The 17,454-nt window shown below is 37.7% G+C and overlaps 1 protein-coding gene across 1 annotated transcript; it reads right to left on the reverse strand.

Annotated features, from left to right (window-relative positions):
- Positions 1 to 5,555: 5,555 nt before the first annotated feature.
- LOC113294419 (agamous-like MADS-box protein AGL86) lies at positions 5,556 to 6,536 on the reverse strand. Its single transcript, XM_026542816.1, has 3 exons — positions 6,149 to 6,536; positions 5,959 to 6,082; positions 5,556 to 5,790 (listed from the first exon to the last, which is right to left on the reverse strand). The coding sequence occupies exons 1-3, from the start codon at positions 6,534 to 6,536 to the stop codon at positions 5,556 to 5,558; spliced, it is 747 nt and encodes a 248-aa protein (XP_026398601.1).
- Between the last annotated feature and the right edge of the window lie 10,918 nt (positions 6,537 to 17,454).

The following is a 17,454-nucleotide window of genomic DNA, read 5'->3' on the forward strand; positions in this document are numbered from 1 at the left end:
GAATTTCTTGTCCTACAACACCAGAGCAAAATGGTATGGCTGAAAGAAAACATAGACATATTACAGAAATGGGTAACACCCTTCTTTTTAATGCTTCTTGTCCAAAAGAATATTGATATGATGTTTTTTTAACAGTTACTTTTCTTATAAACAGAACTCCAACTCCGGTTCTTAATAATAGGTATCCTTTTCAAGTACTGTACAATGAGCATCCTGATTATTCTTTACTAAGAATTTTTGGCTGCATTTGTTACCCTTTTTGGGTCATTCAAGACCTGACAAGTTATCACCCAAATCTGTCAAATATGTTTTCGTAGGTTATAATTCTTTACATAAAGGCTATAAATGCTAAAGTCCAATTTTAAAGAAAACTTATATTTCAAGACATGTTATTTTCTCAGAAAAGGAATTTTATTTTTCAGCTTCTTCTTGTCCCGAATTATCTACTATCACTGAAGTTCCTTCTGTTACTGAACAATCTTCAGTTCCTTCTTCTACTATAGTCACTAGATCAAAAACTGGTGTTACAAAACCAAAAGTTTTTCATGATCATCTTTTACATCACTATGTTAAACATCCTATTTCATCTGCTTTTTCTTATTTGTTGTCAATTCCTACTAAGCCAAAATCTTCTAAAACTGCTATGCAAAATCCTGACTGGAAAATGTCTATGGGAGATGAAAATACTGCATTACTTAGGAATGATACATGGATTTAGTTGACCCTGAACCGCATACGAACATTTAGTCCTGAACTGTGGATAGACTCAAGTCAAGATTGGTTGCTCTAGGATACAATCAACAAGATGGAATAGATTATGGAGAAACTTTTAGTCCTGTTGTCAAAGAAACTACAGTTAGAGTGGTTTTGACTATAACTGTTACTAGAGGTTGGATCATAAAGCAATTGGATGTTCCCAATGCTTTTTTGCATGGAGATTTAGTTGGGGATGTTTATATGAAACAACCACCTGGATTTGAGAGTGTTGAATTTCCACACAAAGTTTTCAAATTGAAAAAGAGTCTTTATGGATTAAAACAAGATCCAAGGGCTTGGTTTGAAAAGTTTAGTGCTTCCTTGCTCTATTATGGATTTGTGAGAACTGTCTCTGACTACTCTATGTTTGTTTATAGTGCTGGTTCAGAAATGATGATTCTACTTCTTTATGTTGATGATATTATACTTACTGGTTCTTTTGAAGCATTACTTGCTCATTTGATTAAACATCTTAGTGCTTCTTTTGAAATGAAGGAATTAGGGGATTTACATTTTTTCTTGGGCATAAAAGCTACTAGACACTCTAACAGTATTTTACTTACACAAAAAAGTATACTTTGGAATTGTTGGAAAAAGAAAAAATGCTAGAATGTAATCCTTGTAGCACACCAGTTTCTAAGGGTCCTAGAGTTTCTATTTCTGATGGTGTTTTATTATCTAATGCATCTGAATATAGAACTATAGTTGGTATGCTTCAATATTTGTGTTTGACAAGACCTCAAATATGTTTTGGGGTTAATTATGTGAGTCAGTACATGCATGCTCCTACAGATGTTCACATGCTACTAGTTAAAAGAATATTGAGATATCTGAAGGGTTCTACTGGTGTTGGTATAACAATGAGAAAAGGTGATGTTAGTTCATTGACAGCATACACAGATTCAGATTGGGGTAACTGCTCTGAAACAACAAGATCTACTTGTGGTTATGCTATTTTTCTGGGTTCTTGTTTGGTTTCTTGGTCTAGCAAAAAGCAACCAACTGTTTCTAGGTTTATAGCTGAGGCAGAGTATAAATGTCTGTCAGTTACTACTGCAGAGTTGGAATGGCTTTCATCAGTTCTTTCTGAATTACATATTCCATTATCTCAACCAATTACTTTGTATTGTGACAATACAGGTACTATTTATTTATCAGCTAACCCTGTATCTCATTCCAGGGCCAAACATATAAAGATACATTACCATGTTGTCAGCGAATTGATCACTAGTGGTTTCTTATCAGTCCAACACATTGCTTCAGAAAACCAGTTAGCTGATCTTTTTACTAAGGGACTTTGTGCACCAGTTTTCAGTTCTCTGTTGCAACAACAATTAGGTACAACTGCTTCATCAACTACTGCCTACTTCTGCTACTGATGAAGACTTTATTGCTGCTATATCTACTACTCTACTCCTTCTTTGGACTGTGCTCCATATCATACAAGACATGTTTCTATTTGACTGCTTTGCTGCTGTTAGATGTTTTTGAATTCTTATTCATTGTTCAAACTGTATAGAGTTAGCTCCTATCAGTTTGACGGGGATAATAGGATAGTCAAGTCAAATAAGTTTGACTTGACTTAGATTAGTTGAGTCAGTCTTGTTATCTAAGTTAGTTGTTCTGTTTTCAGACAACTTAAATGTTTTGTAATAAATATGTCTGAATGCTGTCTGTTTTGGGACACATTGTTTTCATGCAATACAATTCTTCTTCCTTGTCTTGTGTTCATCTTTGATTACTTTCAATTCATCTTGAATATCATGAGAACATAAGAATTCTCAAGAGTTTTGTTTTTGGTATTTCAGTTGGATCTGTGGAAAGGAGTGTTGGAAAACGATTAATTAATTTGATTTTTTAAAAGTTTTTAATAAGACTTATAATTAATAGTTTCTTTTGTGAATGAAAAAACTTATTAGTCCCACATTGTGGAGTTTCCACTCTTTAACTGTTTTAAGAGACTATATAAATTTTTAGTCCCACATCGGGGAGTTGCTCTTCTTAAGTTGTATTATTCCATTATATAAACAAACTCTTTACTTTTATAAAATTAATGGGAAAGGGGTTTCTCTATAATTTATAGAGACCCCCAAGGGAAAAATATTTTATATTGTTTTCATTAGCGTTCACAATTTTCCTTAAGGATTTTTTGGAGTTGCCAAGCTCAAGTTGAGCATCTACTACATATGCTAGTAGTAGGTGTAGTAGGGTGTTTTATCCTAGAGATATCTGTCCTGTGAGGGATATAGAATCACTCTTGAGTGTAGCCGGGCGTTAATGTCTTAAGGAAAGCGTGCTGAACAGGTGACTCACTCTGTTTTTCCATCGACATCTTCAACATCAAATGTCATTGGTGCGTTCATCCATTGTTCACGTTCATCAACTTCGACTCCATCGATCTTGTACAGCTCGCAGTAGTCCTCAAATTGTTTTCTCAATCTTTTTCCTATCTAGGCAGTTAGTCAGGGACCGTTGGGTTCCGAACATGAAATAATATTGAGCGTTCGATTTCCCTCAGGCAGTTGGACTTGCTTGCTTCGTTTGGCCCTATCATCGGTTTCCGCCTTCTGAATATATTGCTTGAGGTCACCCGCATCAATCGATTTCTGGATCATTATCTTGAGATTCTTACACTTCTCTGTCTGGTGTCCATTGAAGCAATGGTACTCGCAGTAATCCATGAATTTCTATGTTCTTGGTGGTTGCTTTCCCTTGGACCATGGCCACTCGAGGTTAGTTCGATATTTGATTTCTCTCAGGATGCGAGCGTAGATGGTGTTAAGCTTCGTGTAGACTTGATCTTCGAACTTCTTATCACTACGTCGATGATCATCTCTTCGTCCTCTTTTATCTTCGTTGAAATGTTCGGTCGAATTGGTCCGCTGGCTTGCTCTACCGAATTGGCTCGATGAGACTTTTGCACTTGTGCCCTGGGGTTGTCACGCTATATCTCCACCAACCTGGCGTTCTTTTCGATGATTACTCGTAGATCTCCTTCAGATGTGGGGATACTTCCGTGAATCTCAACGAACAATGGGCTCATCCTGTCCAACCCCCACTTGTAGCACCTGATGCTAACCACCAGATCTACATTTCCTATTGCTTGACAGATCTTGTGCCACTTATCAATATACTCCCTGATCGTTTCCTTATAGGCGATTGCTAGCGAGAAGAGTTTTTCCATCCCTATATTGACGGTCTAGTTGCACATGTACGTTCTCAAGAATTTCTCAGTGAGCTGGCTGTAGGAGTCGATGGAGTTAGGGGGTAAGTTGTCGAACCATGACATCGCCGATCCTTTCAGGCTTGAAGGGAAATATCTGCAGAGGACGATCCCATAGGGACAAAGTTCGGTTGTAGTACCGAAAGTGGGCTGTGGGGTCGCTAGATTAGTCGTAGCACTCGAATGTTGGGATGGGGCACTTTTGGGGGATGAGAGCTCTGGCCAGATGTTCCGTCAGCGGTGTGGTAGTGGCTTCTCTCATGACTTCCTCTAATCTTCCTCCTCCTTGCCTTGTCTTCAGTTGCTTGATTTCATCCATCATCTCAGCACGAAGATTCTCCGGCCATTGCGAGATAATGATCTTCTTTGATTGTGGATCGTCCTGATCTTCGGCTCTCACTATCGAAATAGTCTGAATCTTCAGGAACATAATCTGGGTCGGATGGCCTGTTTCCTCTGGTCATTCTTCGGTTCAATGGTTCGGGGTTGTGAACGTTGACCACTATCATCCTTCGGTCTTGATTCGACAGCGGTGCCTTGGAATTGGCTTCTTCGTGCTGGTTCTCTACTTCGGCACTGTGGGAGATCCTATCCTTGAGTTCTCGGTTTTCTTGTGCAAGTAATGCTACAACATCTGCGTATATCTTTTGATTTCTTTTCAATTCTTCAAACTCCGCTATCAGTTGGATGGTACGATTCGACCCATGATTCGGAGTTACCTCTTGTGCTTGTCCACCGATGGCTACAGTATGATCTTAACAGTATGTATTAAGGGGATCAGTGGATCGACGGGAGGGACTTGAAGCTCTATAGGTTGTTGTGCTGGTTGGTTTTCCATCAGAAGAGGTTGATTGGTTAGTAGCGGTTAATTATGCTCGTTGGTGAGCGGCATCCCATAAAGGGGTTGTTGCATTGTTGACTCAGTCCCTTCTCGTTGTTCGTTTGCTCGAGTTATCACTGCTACTTTGGAGGCACCTGCTTTGGCTGCTGCGGCTTTTCAAAGATGCTGCTGCTATTGCGCTGGCATCCAGTGACGTCGTGTTTTCCGCTCCATCCTGCTTCTTGTTGGCTGTTTTAAGATTTTCACCTTCTTGTTTGCTGCGTGTCATAACTGGTGTAGTCCTCGGTGTTTCTTTCGACGATGCCTTGGTTTTTCCTGCATACTTTGTTTTGTCCATCTTCGATTCTCTGCAAAAACAAGACGTTGTCGAAGAAAAATATCCACACGGGTTTTATTAGTGAAGTCAATACAGAAAAGGCATGGTTGTAAATCCAAAGATTTTCAAGGGAAAAGATGGATCCGAACACAGATCCAAAAACTTTTTCAAGAGAACGCAAATCCAAAAATCGTAAACATAAATCCACCCATGGGTATAAAAACTCTTCACGAAAGAAGGCAGATCCAAGGGTTTTTATACATGAAAACATAGATTCGATGATAGATCCGAAGTTTTTTGTAAACAAAGACACGGATGCAAGGATTTTTGTATCGATCTTGATACCATTATTATAAGAAGATGCTACCATTGGTGATCCTCATCCCTCATGCCTCATCTGGTTATTGTTCGGATCTCCTTCAAGAGAATCCACCATGAACCATGGTTGGATTTGCAAGGCTTGATTCTGTGGCTGCTTCTGCTATCCTTATTTCTTGATCACCAACACCATCAATAATAGCACCACCACCTTGATCATGATGGTTCACGACTCCACCATACATAGCACCGTCAGTCACGGTACCACCATTTATACCAGATGGTCCATGTCCGTTCTCAAGTGCTCCAACATTAACATTAGCATTAGTAGGATAACTTGGATGATGTTGAGATTATTAGTCCCACATGGTTGGGTTATTTAAGATCCCGCAGTTTATAATTTATTAGGGTCTTTCCACTCATTGCCAATTGGTTTTGAGTTGGATGCCCGCAGACTTTGATATCACTTATTGCCAATTGGTTTTGAGTTGGATGCCCGCAGACTTTAATAGATGAGGAATAGCAGTAATATTAGCATCATCACTAGCATCGGATATTGTTTGTACTACTGGTATTGAAGCTTTCTGGAGATCTGGCAATTTACGCTGAGCTTCTTTGTCCTTTCTTTCTAGCAACCAAGAAAAATCAGTTAAAGCACTGGAATGAAAATCATGTATGGAAATGGAACACTTACCATCCAAGGCCAAACTTAACTCACTGTTATACATCCGATTAATTTCCAGATAATGATTTTCTTGCTGATATCTCTTACACTGTTCGCTAATCTTCCCAATCTGGTATTTAGCGAAACTTTCTGGATTGAATTGTTTCCTGTCATTTCTTAATTCTATCTCGGGCACGCTCTTGAACCACATCAGCACACGGTGTGCTTCCGATTGTTCATCAGGCCATACTTCTGGTTGAGGATCATATGGTCCATTCACAATTGCACAAGCACTAACCCCACATAAAGTGCTCAATTCTCTGACTATCTTCAGCAAGCCCTTTCTTCGTTTATTGAATGTTGCTTTCCTTGCATTTGCACTAGCAATATAAGCAAGCGTCACCTTCTTCCTTGCCATGAATATATATTGATCAAGGAAACCAAGGAAAAACTCAAAAACAGAAGGAGATAATAACACACAATTAGAGTAGGTAACAACAGATGTTTTTTTTTTTTTGTCAGAAACACAATGGTATTGGTGGGTATATATAGAATTCTTAGAAAGGATAGATAGTGCGAATGAATGAATATTGTGTCAAGGATATTTTCTTTAATTCGACAACTCACAAAATAGTCAATGAAAATCTTGTAATAATCTACTATTATTCTCCCAAAAATAGGGTATTGTATTATCAGTACTAGTATGAACACTGTGACTTAAATGAGCCTATTTTCGGATTGGAGTCATAAATGTGCAAATTCGGATTGGAGTCATAAACGTGCAAATTTCATGCAACACTGTGGCTAGGATTTCATGCTATATACACCTATACTTGAAAGAAAAATAACCAAAGTATCAACAAGATTACCTCTGCCCAATTATATACATGACGACAACCACCGCATGTAAGAATGTATAACTAATGAGGGTTCACACTCAAACAAACGGGGGTTAGCCCAGTTTGCAAGGGTCCTGACTCCCATACTTGAGGTCAACAAGGTTATAATTCAAACGAAAGTTTGTTGGTATGCGTAGAAACCACAACATACATTGATGATATTTTTCATTAAATTCCCTTTAAAATGAAAATGCATGAATATTTATGAAAATTATCTATTTTAACCAAAGATTTTGTGATCTTAAAGCTAACAAAATGCTAGTAATACTGTTCTACCTGTTTTTTGTGGGCAAATTCATGAATTAAAATTGTAATTAACAACATGAACATAAATAGAAAATTTTAATTAAATTCTCTATATCATCAATATTATTATAACGTTTTTATGAGTAACCAAGTAAAGAAAAATAGAGAATGCAACATAAAATACGGAAATTTTCAAACGTATGTAACCAGATGCAAGTACATTGTATGTTAGTGAATTGGTATATTTTTAGTTCTCAACATCTCTCCTTTCTTCCAAGGGTTCTTTAATGGTTTTGTTTTTACTATAAAGGTTAAAATCTTATTTAAAAAATGAAAAAAGAAGTACAAGAAGAGAGCGCACACGTGCATTAGAATGACTTCAGAAGTTAGAAGCCAAAGCAAGCAAGCCAACACAAGGCAGCCAAAGAAAACCAATAAGCAACTAAGAGACCAAATATCTCTTCTTAGATGGGATTCTTTCCTCACGAACTAATTAAGTTTGCATTGCTAGGTTTCTCATTCCAATTAAGCCTTGCAAGTTCCTTTTCACGTTTAGGCTTTTTGTATCTCTTTACAATGCCACCAAATTAAGATCGATGTTCATCTCACACTCTCCATGCCACCATTTTAATGGCTGTGACTATGCAAAACTACGATTCATAAATATTTCTACAATTTTTCCAACGAAATTAAGTAAAGAACAACAAAGAATGACGGATATAAAATCTATGTAGATATATGCAAGAAAAAATTATTTAAATGAAAATGAAGCGCATAAATATAAGATCTTTTAGATACTAAATACCACACGTCTATTATGTGTGCGAAGCAGTGGTTCGATAAACGGGCGAAGACTATCGCGTACGGTATAATTAAGATAACTCATCAGATGACGTCAGAAGAATCACGAGTAAAGTGTGATGATCGTGCGAAGTTATAGAGTACGTGCGAGAAGAGTCAAAGTAAGCGTGCGTTAATGACGCACGCCAGATCCGAAAATGGACAAAATTAGCTGTCATCCACTATGTAAAATCCCTATATAAGGGGACCGAGCGACCATGTAAAGAGAGAGATCTTTTTGAGAGCTTAGACTTAGAATTTAGGAGAGAGAAAGATTATTTGTTCTCCAAGTTAGAGTTCATCTCAAATCTTGTAACCATATTGAAGATTCTATGAATGAATATATGAATTTTAAGATGATTACTTGAGTTGTTATTAAGATTTCATTAAGGGGTGTTAGTTGTGGGATTTCCTGCAACTACATTTTGGCGCAAGAAAACAACTTGGAGTGATATACTGTGGTGGTGAAAGTTTAGAAGTTCAAACCTAAAAGTTCAGTAGGATAACCTCAGAAATTTCATCTTCATTGTTCAAATTTTTAGTTCTTTACAGAGAAGTTCTTCTTTTAATTGAAACAAGAAAACAAAAATGATAAGATTCATCGAGGCAAAAGAGGGCAATAGGAAATTACAATGCAACTTAATAACCATAACTACTATCGATGACTTCCATGCAAGAATTACAGGAAAAATACACAAGCGTGATTTCGAGGGAAAGAAAATTATGACGGTAGAAACACTTTCTCCACTGAAAGATTAGGAAAAACAGAGTACAACATTCACGGCGGAAGAAATACCAAAAGAGAATTTAAGGCGGATAGATCCTTTGGTGGTTACAGTGGCTGTAGAACACAAAGAAAAACATGCTAGAGCGAAAGAACAAGATGGATGGGAGATGGATAGAACCTTAGTAGATACAGGGAGTTCGGTGGACATCTTATTTTATCGCACGTTCAAAGGAATTGAATATAAGGATACGGATATGGATCACTCTAGTTACAATATTCATGGTTTTATTAAAGCAACAACAAAGCTAAAAGGAGAAATAACAGTGCGAATAATGTTGGGAGAAATAGAAACACAAGTGACATTGTGCGTGGTTGATGTGGAATCACCGTATAATATGATCTTGGGACGACCATGGATACATGCAATAAAATCCGTAGCATCAACTCTTCACCAATGCATTCGATTCCCAATACCAAGTGAAATAGGAGAAATCAAAGGAGATATTGAGAGTGCGAAGATCTTCAATCAGATAGATGTAAAAAATTATGAAGGTCGCCCAAAGAAGCGAAAATATCGCTGGCAAGAGCAAGAGAATTAAGGAAAGAAGAAGAGTCCAGAATATACATGATAAGAGCACAAGAAGGAAGAGGGATACCAAGCGAAGTGCCAGAAAAAGAAGGCGAACCAATGCATGTAATAAAAGAGCCAACACCACTAGGAGAACCAAAAACGAATTTTATCGCAGTAGAGACGATAAAAGAAATAAATGTTGGAACAACAGAGGAACCAAAGATATTAAAAATTGGAACTAAGATGGAAAAAGAAGAGGAAGAAAAACAATAAACCTCTTACGAGAATATAAAGACATCTTCGCATGGAGCATGGAAGAAATGCCAGGAATAGATCCTTTCGTTGCATGTCATAAGTTGGATATTAACAAGAATGCAAGACCATTCAAGCAAAGGATAAGGAAGATAGCAACAACGTACCATCCTCAGATAGAAGAAGAATTACAGAAGATGCTTGAAGCAGGAATCATAAGACCAGCGAAATATCCAGAATGGATAGCAGACATGGTGGTGGTGCCAAAGAAGAATAAGGGAATAAGGATTTGCATTGACTTCAGTGATTTAAAAAAAGCATGCCCGAAGGACAGATATCCATTGCATGACATACCACAAATGGTTGAGTCGGCAAAAGGGAATGACCGAGTATCATTGATGGATGGATACAAAGGTTACAATCAAATTCCGTTAGCTGAAGAATACCAAGAGCATACTGCTTTTTTCGCGCCTAGAGGATTATATTATTATACAAAAATGCCTTTCAGTTTGAAAAACGCAGGTGCGACATATCAAAGAATGGTGGAGAAGGTGTTCGCACAGTGGATACATACCACATTAGAAGTCTATGTTGATGATATGTTGGTGAAAAGTAAGAAAGATGAAGATCATGTACACAACTTAAGGGAAATCTTTGAGCAGATGCGAAAATTCAATATTAAGGTAAATTCTAAAAAATGCATTTTCGGGGTAGCATCGGGAAAGTTTTTAGGCTATATTGTATCAAAGAAGGGAATAGAGGTTGATCCAGAGAAGGTACAAGCGATTCGAGAAATGCCATCACCCGCGACTGTAAAAGATGTCCAAAAACTAAATGGATTGCTAGCTTCACTGGGGGCGATTTATTTCGTGATCATCAGACATGTGCAAAAATTTCTTTAATATTCTGAAAAATGGAACTAAGTTCAAGTGGACAGATGAATGCGATAAAGCACTGCAAAATATAAAGAACCATCTAATGAATTTGTCCATCATGCAAAAGGTGGAAAAAAGAGAGAAGTTACTGATATATTTAGCATCATCACCGCACGCATTAAGTGATGTACTGTTACGTCTGGATGAAAGAGTGGAAAAACCGATATATTACATAAGCAAAACTTACAATGCTGCAGAGAAGAATTATTCAAAGATAGAAAAGCTAATAATCGCACTGGTATATGCAACACAAACTCTTCGTATATATTTTCAAGCTCACAAAATCAAAGTGTTAACAAAAATACCAATTGAGTCAGTAATGAAAAATTCAAAAAGATCAGGAAGGATCGAGAGGTGGAATGCACAAATAGGGATTATCTTCCCCGAAGTCGCAAGTAATCGCAGATTTCTTGGCAAAATTCCCTTTAGAAGACGATGAAAGTGTGGAGGAAATGATGGATATAGATGAAGAACGTGGGAACCCTAAAGACTTGTTGGTAGATAACACTAGATGAGAGATATTGGTGGATGGATCATCAAATGGAGATGGTAATGGAATTGGAATAGTTTTCATCACACAAGCAGGAACAAGAATGGCATATTCATTCAGATTGGAATTCGCATCCACCAAACTGAGTATGAAGCAGTTGTGCATGCATTATGTCTGGCCATTGAAAGGAAAATAGAAGATGCGCGAATAACTAGTGACTCACAGTTGGTTATTCGCCAAATAGAAGGGGTATATAGCACAAATGAGCCATCCTTGCAAAAATACAAGAAGCTTGTATGAGAGTTATCAACAAAAATTCCAAAAATAAATTGGAGGCACATTTCGAGGAAAGATAATCGGTTAGCATACACACTTTCTTTTATTCCATCTATGATGGTATATCCGACTGCGAGGGACATAAAGATACAAACACTCTTTTTTACCCTTTATTAATAATGAAGAATGCAAAGATGTAGATGTAATGCTAGTATACAATGAATAAGAAGAGTAGGCGAACAAAGCCGCATATTAGAGAACCCAGCTCCATTCGTATTTAGAAAAAGGATAAGTCCTGAGAAACAGGTTGGAGGCACACAAGTTAAAGAGAAGAGAAACAAATTATGAGTTGAGAGATGGTGTACTTTACCGAAGATCATTCCTTGGACCATCGCTTAGATGTTTAACAAGAAAAGAAGGAATGTAAATCTTGAAAGCGTTACATTATGGAAATGCGGGAAATCATAGTGGAGGAAGGTCATTAGCGTATAGAGCGAAAATACAAGGTTATTATTGGCCATACATGCATGAAGACGCGAAAGAGGTGTCAAGACGGTGCGAAGAGTGTCAGCATCATGGAAAGAAAATACACGCACCCGGGGCGATGCTCAACTCATCAACAAGTGAATGACCATTTGGAAAATGGGGGATATACATTGTGGGCCCATTCATACCAGGAACAGGAAAGAAAATATATTTAATAGTAGCGATAAGCTACTTTATAAAATGGGAAGAAGTAAAAGCGGTGCAGCACATTCGAGATAAAGATATTTTCACATTCATATTTGAGAATATCATTTGCAGATTTGGAATCCCAGGACAACTGGTTTATGATAATGGAAAACAATTTGAAGGAGATAATATAGAAATGTTACTTAATGCGTTCAAAATCCAAAGCGGGAAGTCCACTCCATTGTATCCACAAAGCAATGGTCAAGTTGAAGCAACCAATAAGACAATTGCAGATATACTGAAAAAGAAACTGGAAGGATATAATAAAGGATGGTGCGAACAAGTACATAATGCAGTATGAGAATACAGAACAACTAGAAGGGAGGCTACAGGAATATCACCTTTTTGCCTGACATATGGAGTTGAAGCTGTATTGCCAACTGAGGTTATAATTCCTACAACTAAGCGAGAAGCATGGGAAAAGAATTTAAGTGCGGATTTAATCCTAACAAAACTGGATGATCTAGAAGAGAGAAGAGAAGTTTCTTTGCGACATATGGAAAATTATCATCAGAGGATAGCTCGAGAATATAACAAGCGCGTAAAAATAAGAGACTTTCAGCCAGGAGAATTAGTGCTGCGAGAAATACCGCCTTATCAGAGAGGAAGTGATGGAAAGATGGAGAAAAGATGGGATGGACCCTACATAATTAAGAGAATAATTGTAAATGGAGCTTATGAATTGATGGATCCTGAGGGAAAGAACACAGGTCAAAAATTGGAACGTCCATGGAATAGATTATATCTGAAGAAATATTATCCATAGATCATGCGATGATGGTCGTATACATATAAGAGTCAGAAACATGTATGTGAAAGTGAAGAGAGCGAAAATGAAGATGCGAATTTCTAAATATTCAATAAAGATGTACTATTCAAATGAATGAATTTGAAGATTTCTTTATAATGATATTATACAAGAAAAAGGCAAAACTAAGACCTTATAATAAGACCTTCATAGAAAGCATCAGAAATAAAGACTCCAATTAAGGAGCCTAACTATCTGATTGTGGCGTGCACCCTAGTTCGCATACATCAAAAGGAAATAATAAAACCTAACGCGCGTCACAATTCGGAAGTTAGTTAGCATGGCTCAAGTGAAAGCTACACCGACCCTGGAGCTTGAGTCATGGAGATTCGGGGTGAAATAAAAGTCCATCCAGGAGAGGCGCCTATATCGAAAGATTAAGGTGACAAGGTCTATCCTAAGGAGTGCAGAAACTCGATCAAGGCGCCGAGGTACACGGTTGAGTCAAGAGTGCCTGGGGCCTCTGAAGCGTACCTGGACGCTCTTGACAAGTCTTGACTATGACGCACTCGGTCCGAAGAAACCCCACTTAGGGTGCGGTCTTGTAACCATAAGCTATATCGGTGGAGGGATAAGAGGCCGCGAAAACAACTGATTGTTGTATTACTGGATGGGAGGAGCCCACCCTAACCCGTTAGGGGTACGCCTCCTTGAAGGGGAAGTCAGGGGGAATATAAGGACGGCACCCTCCATTAGGGAGCTGAATTGTGTCAAAAGACGCAAATATGATGAGACTTTTTACTCACGGGAGCATTAAGACTTATCATATTTGGGAAACAATAAAACTTGAAGAGGCAATAATACAAGAAGATGATAAGGCGAGATCAATGGATCATTGCACGAAAGCGTAAAGACGTCCTGCGATTTCGTTGCATAACAAAAAATATAATATACTAGGCAAAATAAGACCTTTACTTAGAAAGGCATGATAAGACCTCATGAGACAACACAAATTCACGTTGACATTATTTTGCAGGTTGCATAAGAGATATCTAAAATTACTTCAACTTTATTTCCAAGAAAATAATAAGAGGCAAGTATGGAGATTGAAAGAAAAGGCATATTATCTTCCTTATCAAGAAACGAGTATGTAAAGTAAGCGAATGTTTGAAGTACCCCAAAATGCTTTTGCGAATAAACAAGAAACTAAGAAAATAAAAAGGCAAAGCATTATTAGAAGGCGAATCTTGAACACCTGCAGAAGCTTCGATGTTGACTTCACTCTCAGGATATTTGAATAGATCTTCACCAGATTTGTCTTGCCCAAGTTGATTCTCTTGATGTGGAATGTTAATATCTTCTTCCTCATCACTTACATGATCATAGTCACTATCAGGCTCAGGGAGTCTTTCATCATCGCTTATCTCAAGAGGAGGAACAATAACCGGAGGAAGTGATTTGCTCAGGAGAATCTTATTGACAAGAGTCCAAGTTTTAGTGTGATCTTGGCGAGCGATACCCTTCTCAGCATTTCTTTTATCAACCTCCATGAAATCTTGAAGAAACGAAAACCTCCTTTCAGCTCGGTCACAAGAAGAACTGAGTACAACTAAAAGATCTTTGGATATTTTTGTTTGTTTCGCACGCTCTTTGCGAACCTTGGCTAGATCAGATCTTAGCTGGGAGATGGTAGACTGGTGCGATTTTTCTGAATCTGCATGAAGAAATTCAGAGTTATAAAAGAGGAGAAGTTCTCGCAACGACAAAATTTAAGTAATAGCTAAAAAAAGAAGAAGAGTAAATTAAGGCAGTCAGCTCCATGTGACTACCTTCCCTTTGAGAAATGAGATATTGAGATAAACCAAGACCAATATTCTCCACACTCTCCATAGCCTTATCAAAATCATCACCAACCAGACCTTTAAGACGAGATCCAATTCTTTTTTCATCTAAAGAAAGGGAAGTCTTCTCTTTCATAAGAGCATCATGAGATTCTTTCAATTGAGTATACTCTTCTCGAAGTTGATTCATCTTCACCGTCAAATTTATCTTACTCTGAATAATCTTTTCATTCTGAGTGGTTAATTTCTCTGAAGATTCATCATATTGTTTCTGTAATAAGCAAAGAGATTCTTCTTTGTCTGCACAAACTTTTTGAAGAATAAGATATTGACGCGAATACACCGCTTTCTTCTTCAGAAAAGAACGTTTATCTTGGGAAAGACCCTGATTTTCATCTGATAAGGTTTGATGCCTCAAGTCAGTAATACCCAACAAATAAGATAAATGAGAAAGTTGGGAATCCAATGTTTCGCATTGTTGAGACAAACATACATTCTCATTTGTTATATTTTCAATCTGGTCAAGCGAATACGAGTGTTCATTGTTTAGTTGAATTATCTGATTCTGTAACTTCTCATTGTCAGAGCGAGCATCTTCAGCAGCAAATTGAAACTCATACAACTCCATAACGCGTTTCTGATTTAAATCTTAACGTGCATGCGAAGAAATTCAAAAAACATAGATAGGAAAAGCAGATTACACTAAGAGAAAGGTATAAAGGTAAAAAGAAGGGAACCACTTAGGTCTTGATTTCTCCTACGAAGATCATCAGATTCAAGAATTGCGGTATGGATCTCTCCTTTCAATTTGTTAATTTCATTTCTTAGGATGGTATTCTGATGAGAGAGTTCCATTGTGGAATTACGAGATTCGAAATAGCCTTCAGCTAAAATCATGCGAAGACGAGCTTCCTAAAAAGGGGAATAAAAAATAAGAGCAAGTATAAAGTAGTACAATGAGAATAAAAAAATGTGCGAAAAAGTGTTTACCAGGACATCCAGAACGATATGCACGCTTGGATCGATTTCAGAGAAGATTTCGCTCCTGGTTGGTTTGTTTGGTAGAGAATCGCACACCAATTTCTTCAGAGCGCTACAGATGCGAAGCTTAAAAGGTTCATCAGAGGATGAGAGAGCAGAGTCTATAAGCTCAGATAAAACTTGAGAAGTGGAACTCATCCCTTCTAAAATCTCCTTATTAATAGAAAGGGACTCTAAATAAAGGGGAGTAAATATAGAAGAAAGGGAAGAAGATTTCGTTAATGCAGAGGCAGGAGCAGTAACATTCTCAGGAGAAGTAATCTTCGCAGAGGTGGGAGCAGTAACATTCTCCATCGATGCGGGAATATCCATAGAAGCAGAAGTAATGACATTTTCCACAGGTGCGGGGATATTTGCGAACAAAAGAACATTGACGAAGGTAGAAACAATGTGGACCACGGTTGGTGCGGTTACGGACGGAGAAAAGGGAATGTTCTTCGCTACTTCATCAGTAGGAGCATTCTCCTTAGGAGCGATAAACTCATTTGGAGAAGTAGTTGGATCCAAAGAAATAGAAGCAATCAAGTCTGGTGCAGGAGCGTTAGTATTGACGCGAGAAGTAGCATCAACTTCCTGGAAATCGAAGTCAGGAATTATGAGGCTCTTGTTGAGTGGAGGAGATTTGCGAATTCTTCTCGCCTTAGGTTTCTTACCACCATCAATCTCGCATTCGGACTCCTGCGAATAACAAAGCAGATAAGAAATAGAGGCAACAATATTGTTTATACAAAAGAAAATATTTCTTACTCCTTTGTTATGCGATGATTTCCTCTTGAGAGATTCTTTGTCTTTCAAACTTGAAGAAGGATTAGGGTTAGGAATTGTGAATTTGGTACTCCTAGAAGAAGAATTTTTGCTGAAACAGAACAAGTATGAAGAATAATATGACGACAAATCGGTAACATAAAGAAAGATCAGATCAGGAAACGTCAGATCAGTTCCAGCAAAAGATACAAACCTTTGATCAGGATCCATAGGAACAACAACAAAATTTAAAGATAAAACCTTGAAAGAATGTCTGAAGAAGATAAAGATTTACATAGAATTCACAAAGACAAAAAGGGATGATGAAATAGAGAAGAAAAGATTATCTCTCCTTAAATTTGGTTAATAAATAGAGCAAAAAAGTGACCGGTTAAATTCGAACGTGCCGGTAAAAAGGGAGAAAATCCGTACGTGTAGACGGTTACACTCAAATAATGGAAACTTGTCGGCTGATAAGAATATGAAGAGGTGAATGAGTGCGACATTGTAAATTGGAGTTTCTCATATCGCTCCCTTTATAAAGAAACGACATGAGAAGAGGCAGAATGTAGATACTAAATACCGCGCGTCTATTATGTGTGCGAAGTAATGGTTCGATGAATGGGCGAAGGCTATCGCGTACGGTATATTTAAGATGATGCATCAGATGACGTCAGAAGAATCACGAGTAAAGTGTGATGATCGTGCGAAGTTATAGAGTACGTGCGAGAAGAGTCAAAGTAAACATGCGTTAATGACGCACGCCAGAAAGGGCTTTATTAGCTGTCATCCACTATGTAAAATCCCTATATAAGGGGACCGAGCGACCATGTAAAGAGAGAGATCTTTTTGAGAGCTTAGACTTGGAATTTAGGAGAGAGAAAGATTGTTTGTTCTCCAAGTTAGAGTTCATCTCAAATCTTGTAACCATATTGAAGATTCTATGAATGAATGTATGAATTTTAAGATGATTACTTGAGTTGTTATTAAGATT

The sequence above is a fragment of the Papaver somniferum genome, chromosome 7 (genome assembly GCF_003573695.1).
Source record: "Papaver somniferum cultivar HN1 chromosome 7, ASM357369v1, whole genome shotgun sequence".
Classification (NCBI taxonomy): Eukaryota; Viridiplantae; Streptophyta; class Magnoliopsida; order Ranunculales; family Papaveraceae; genus Papaver; species Papaver somniferum.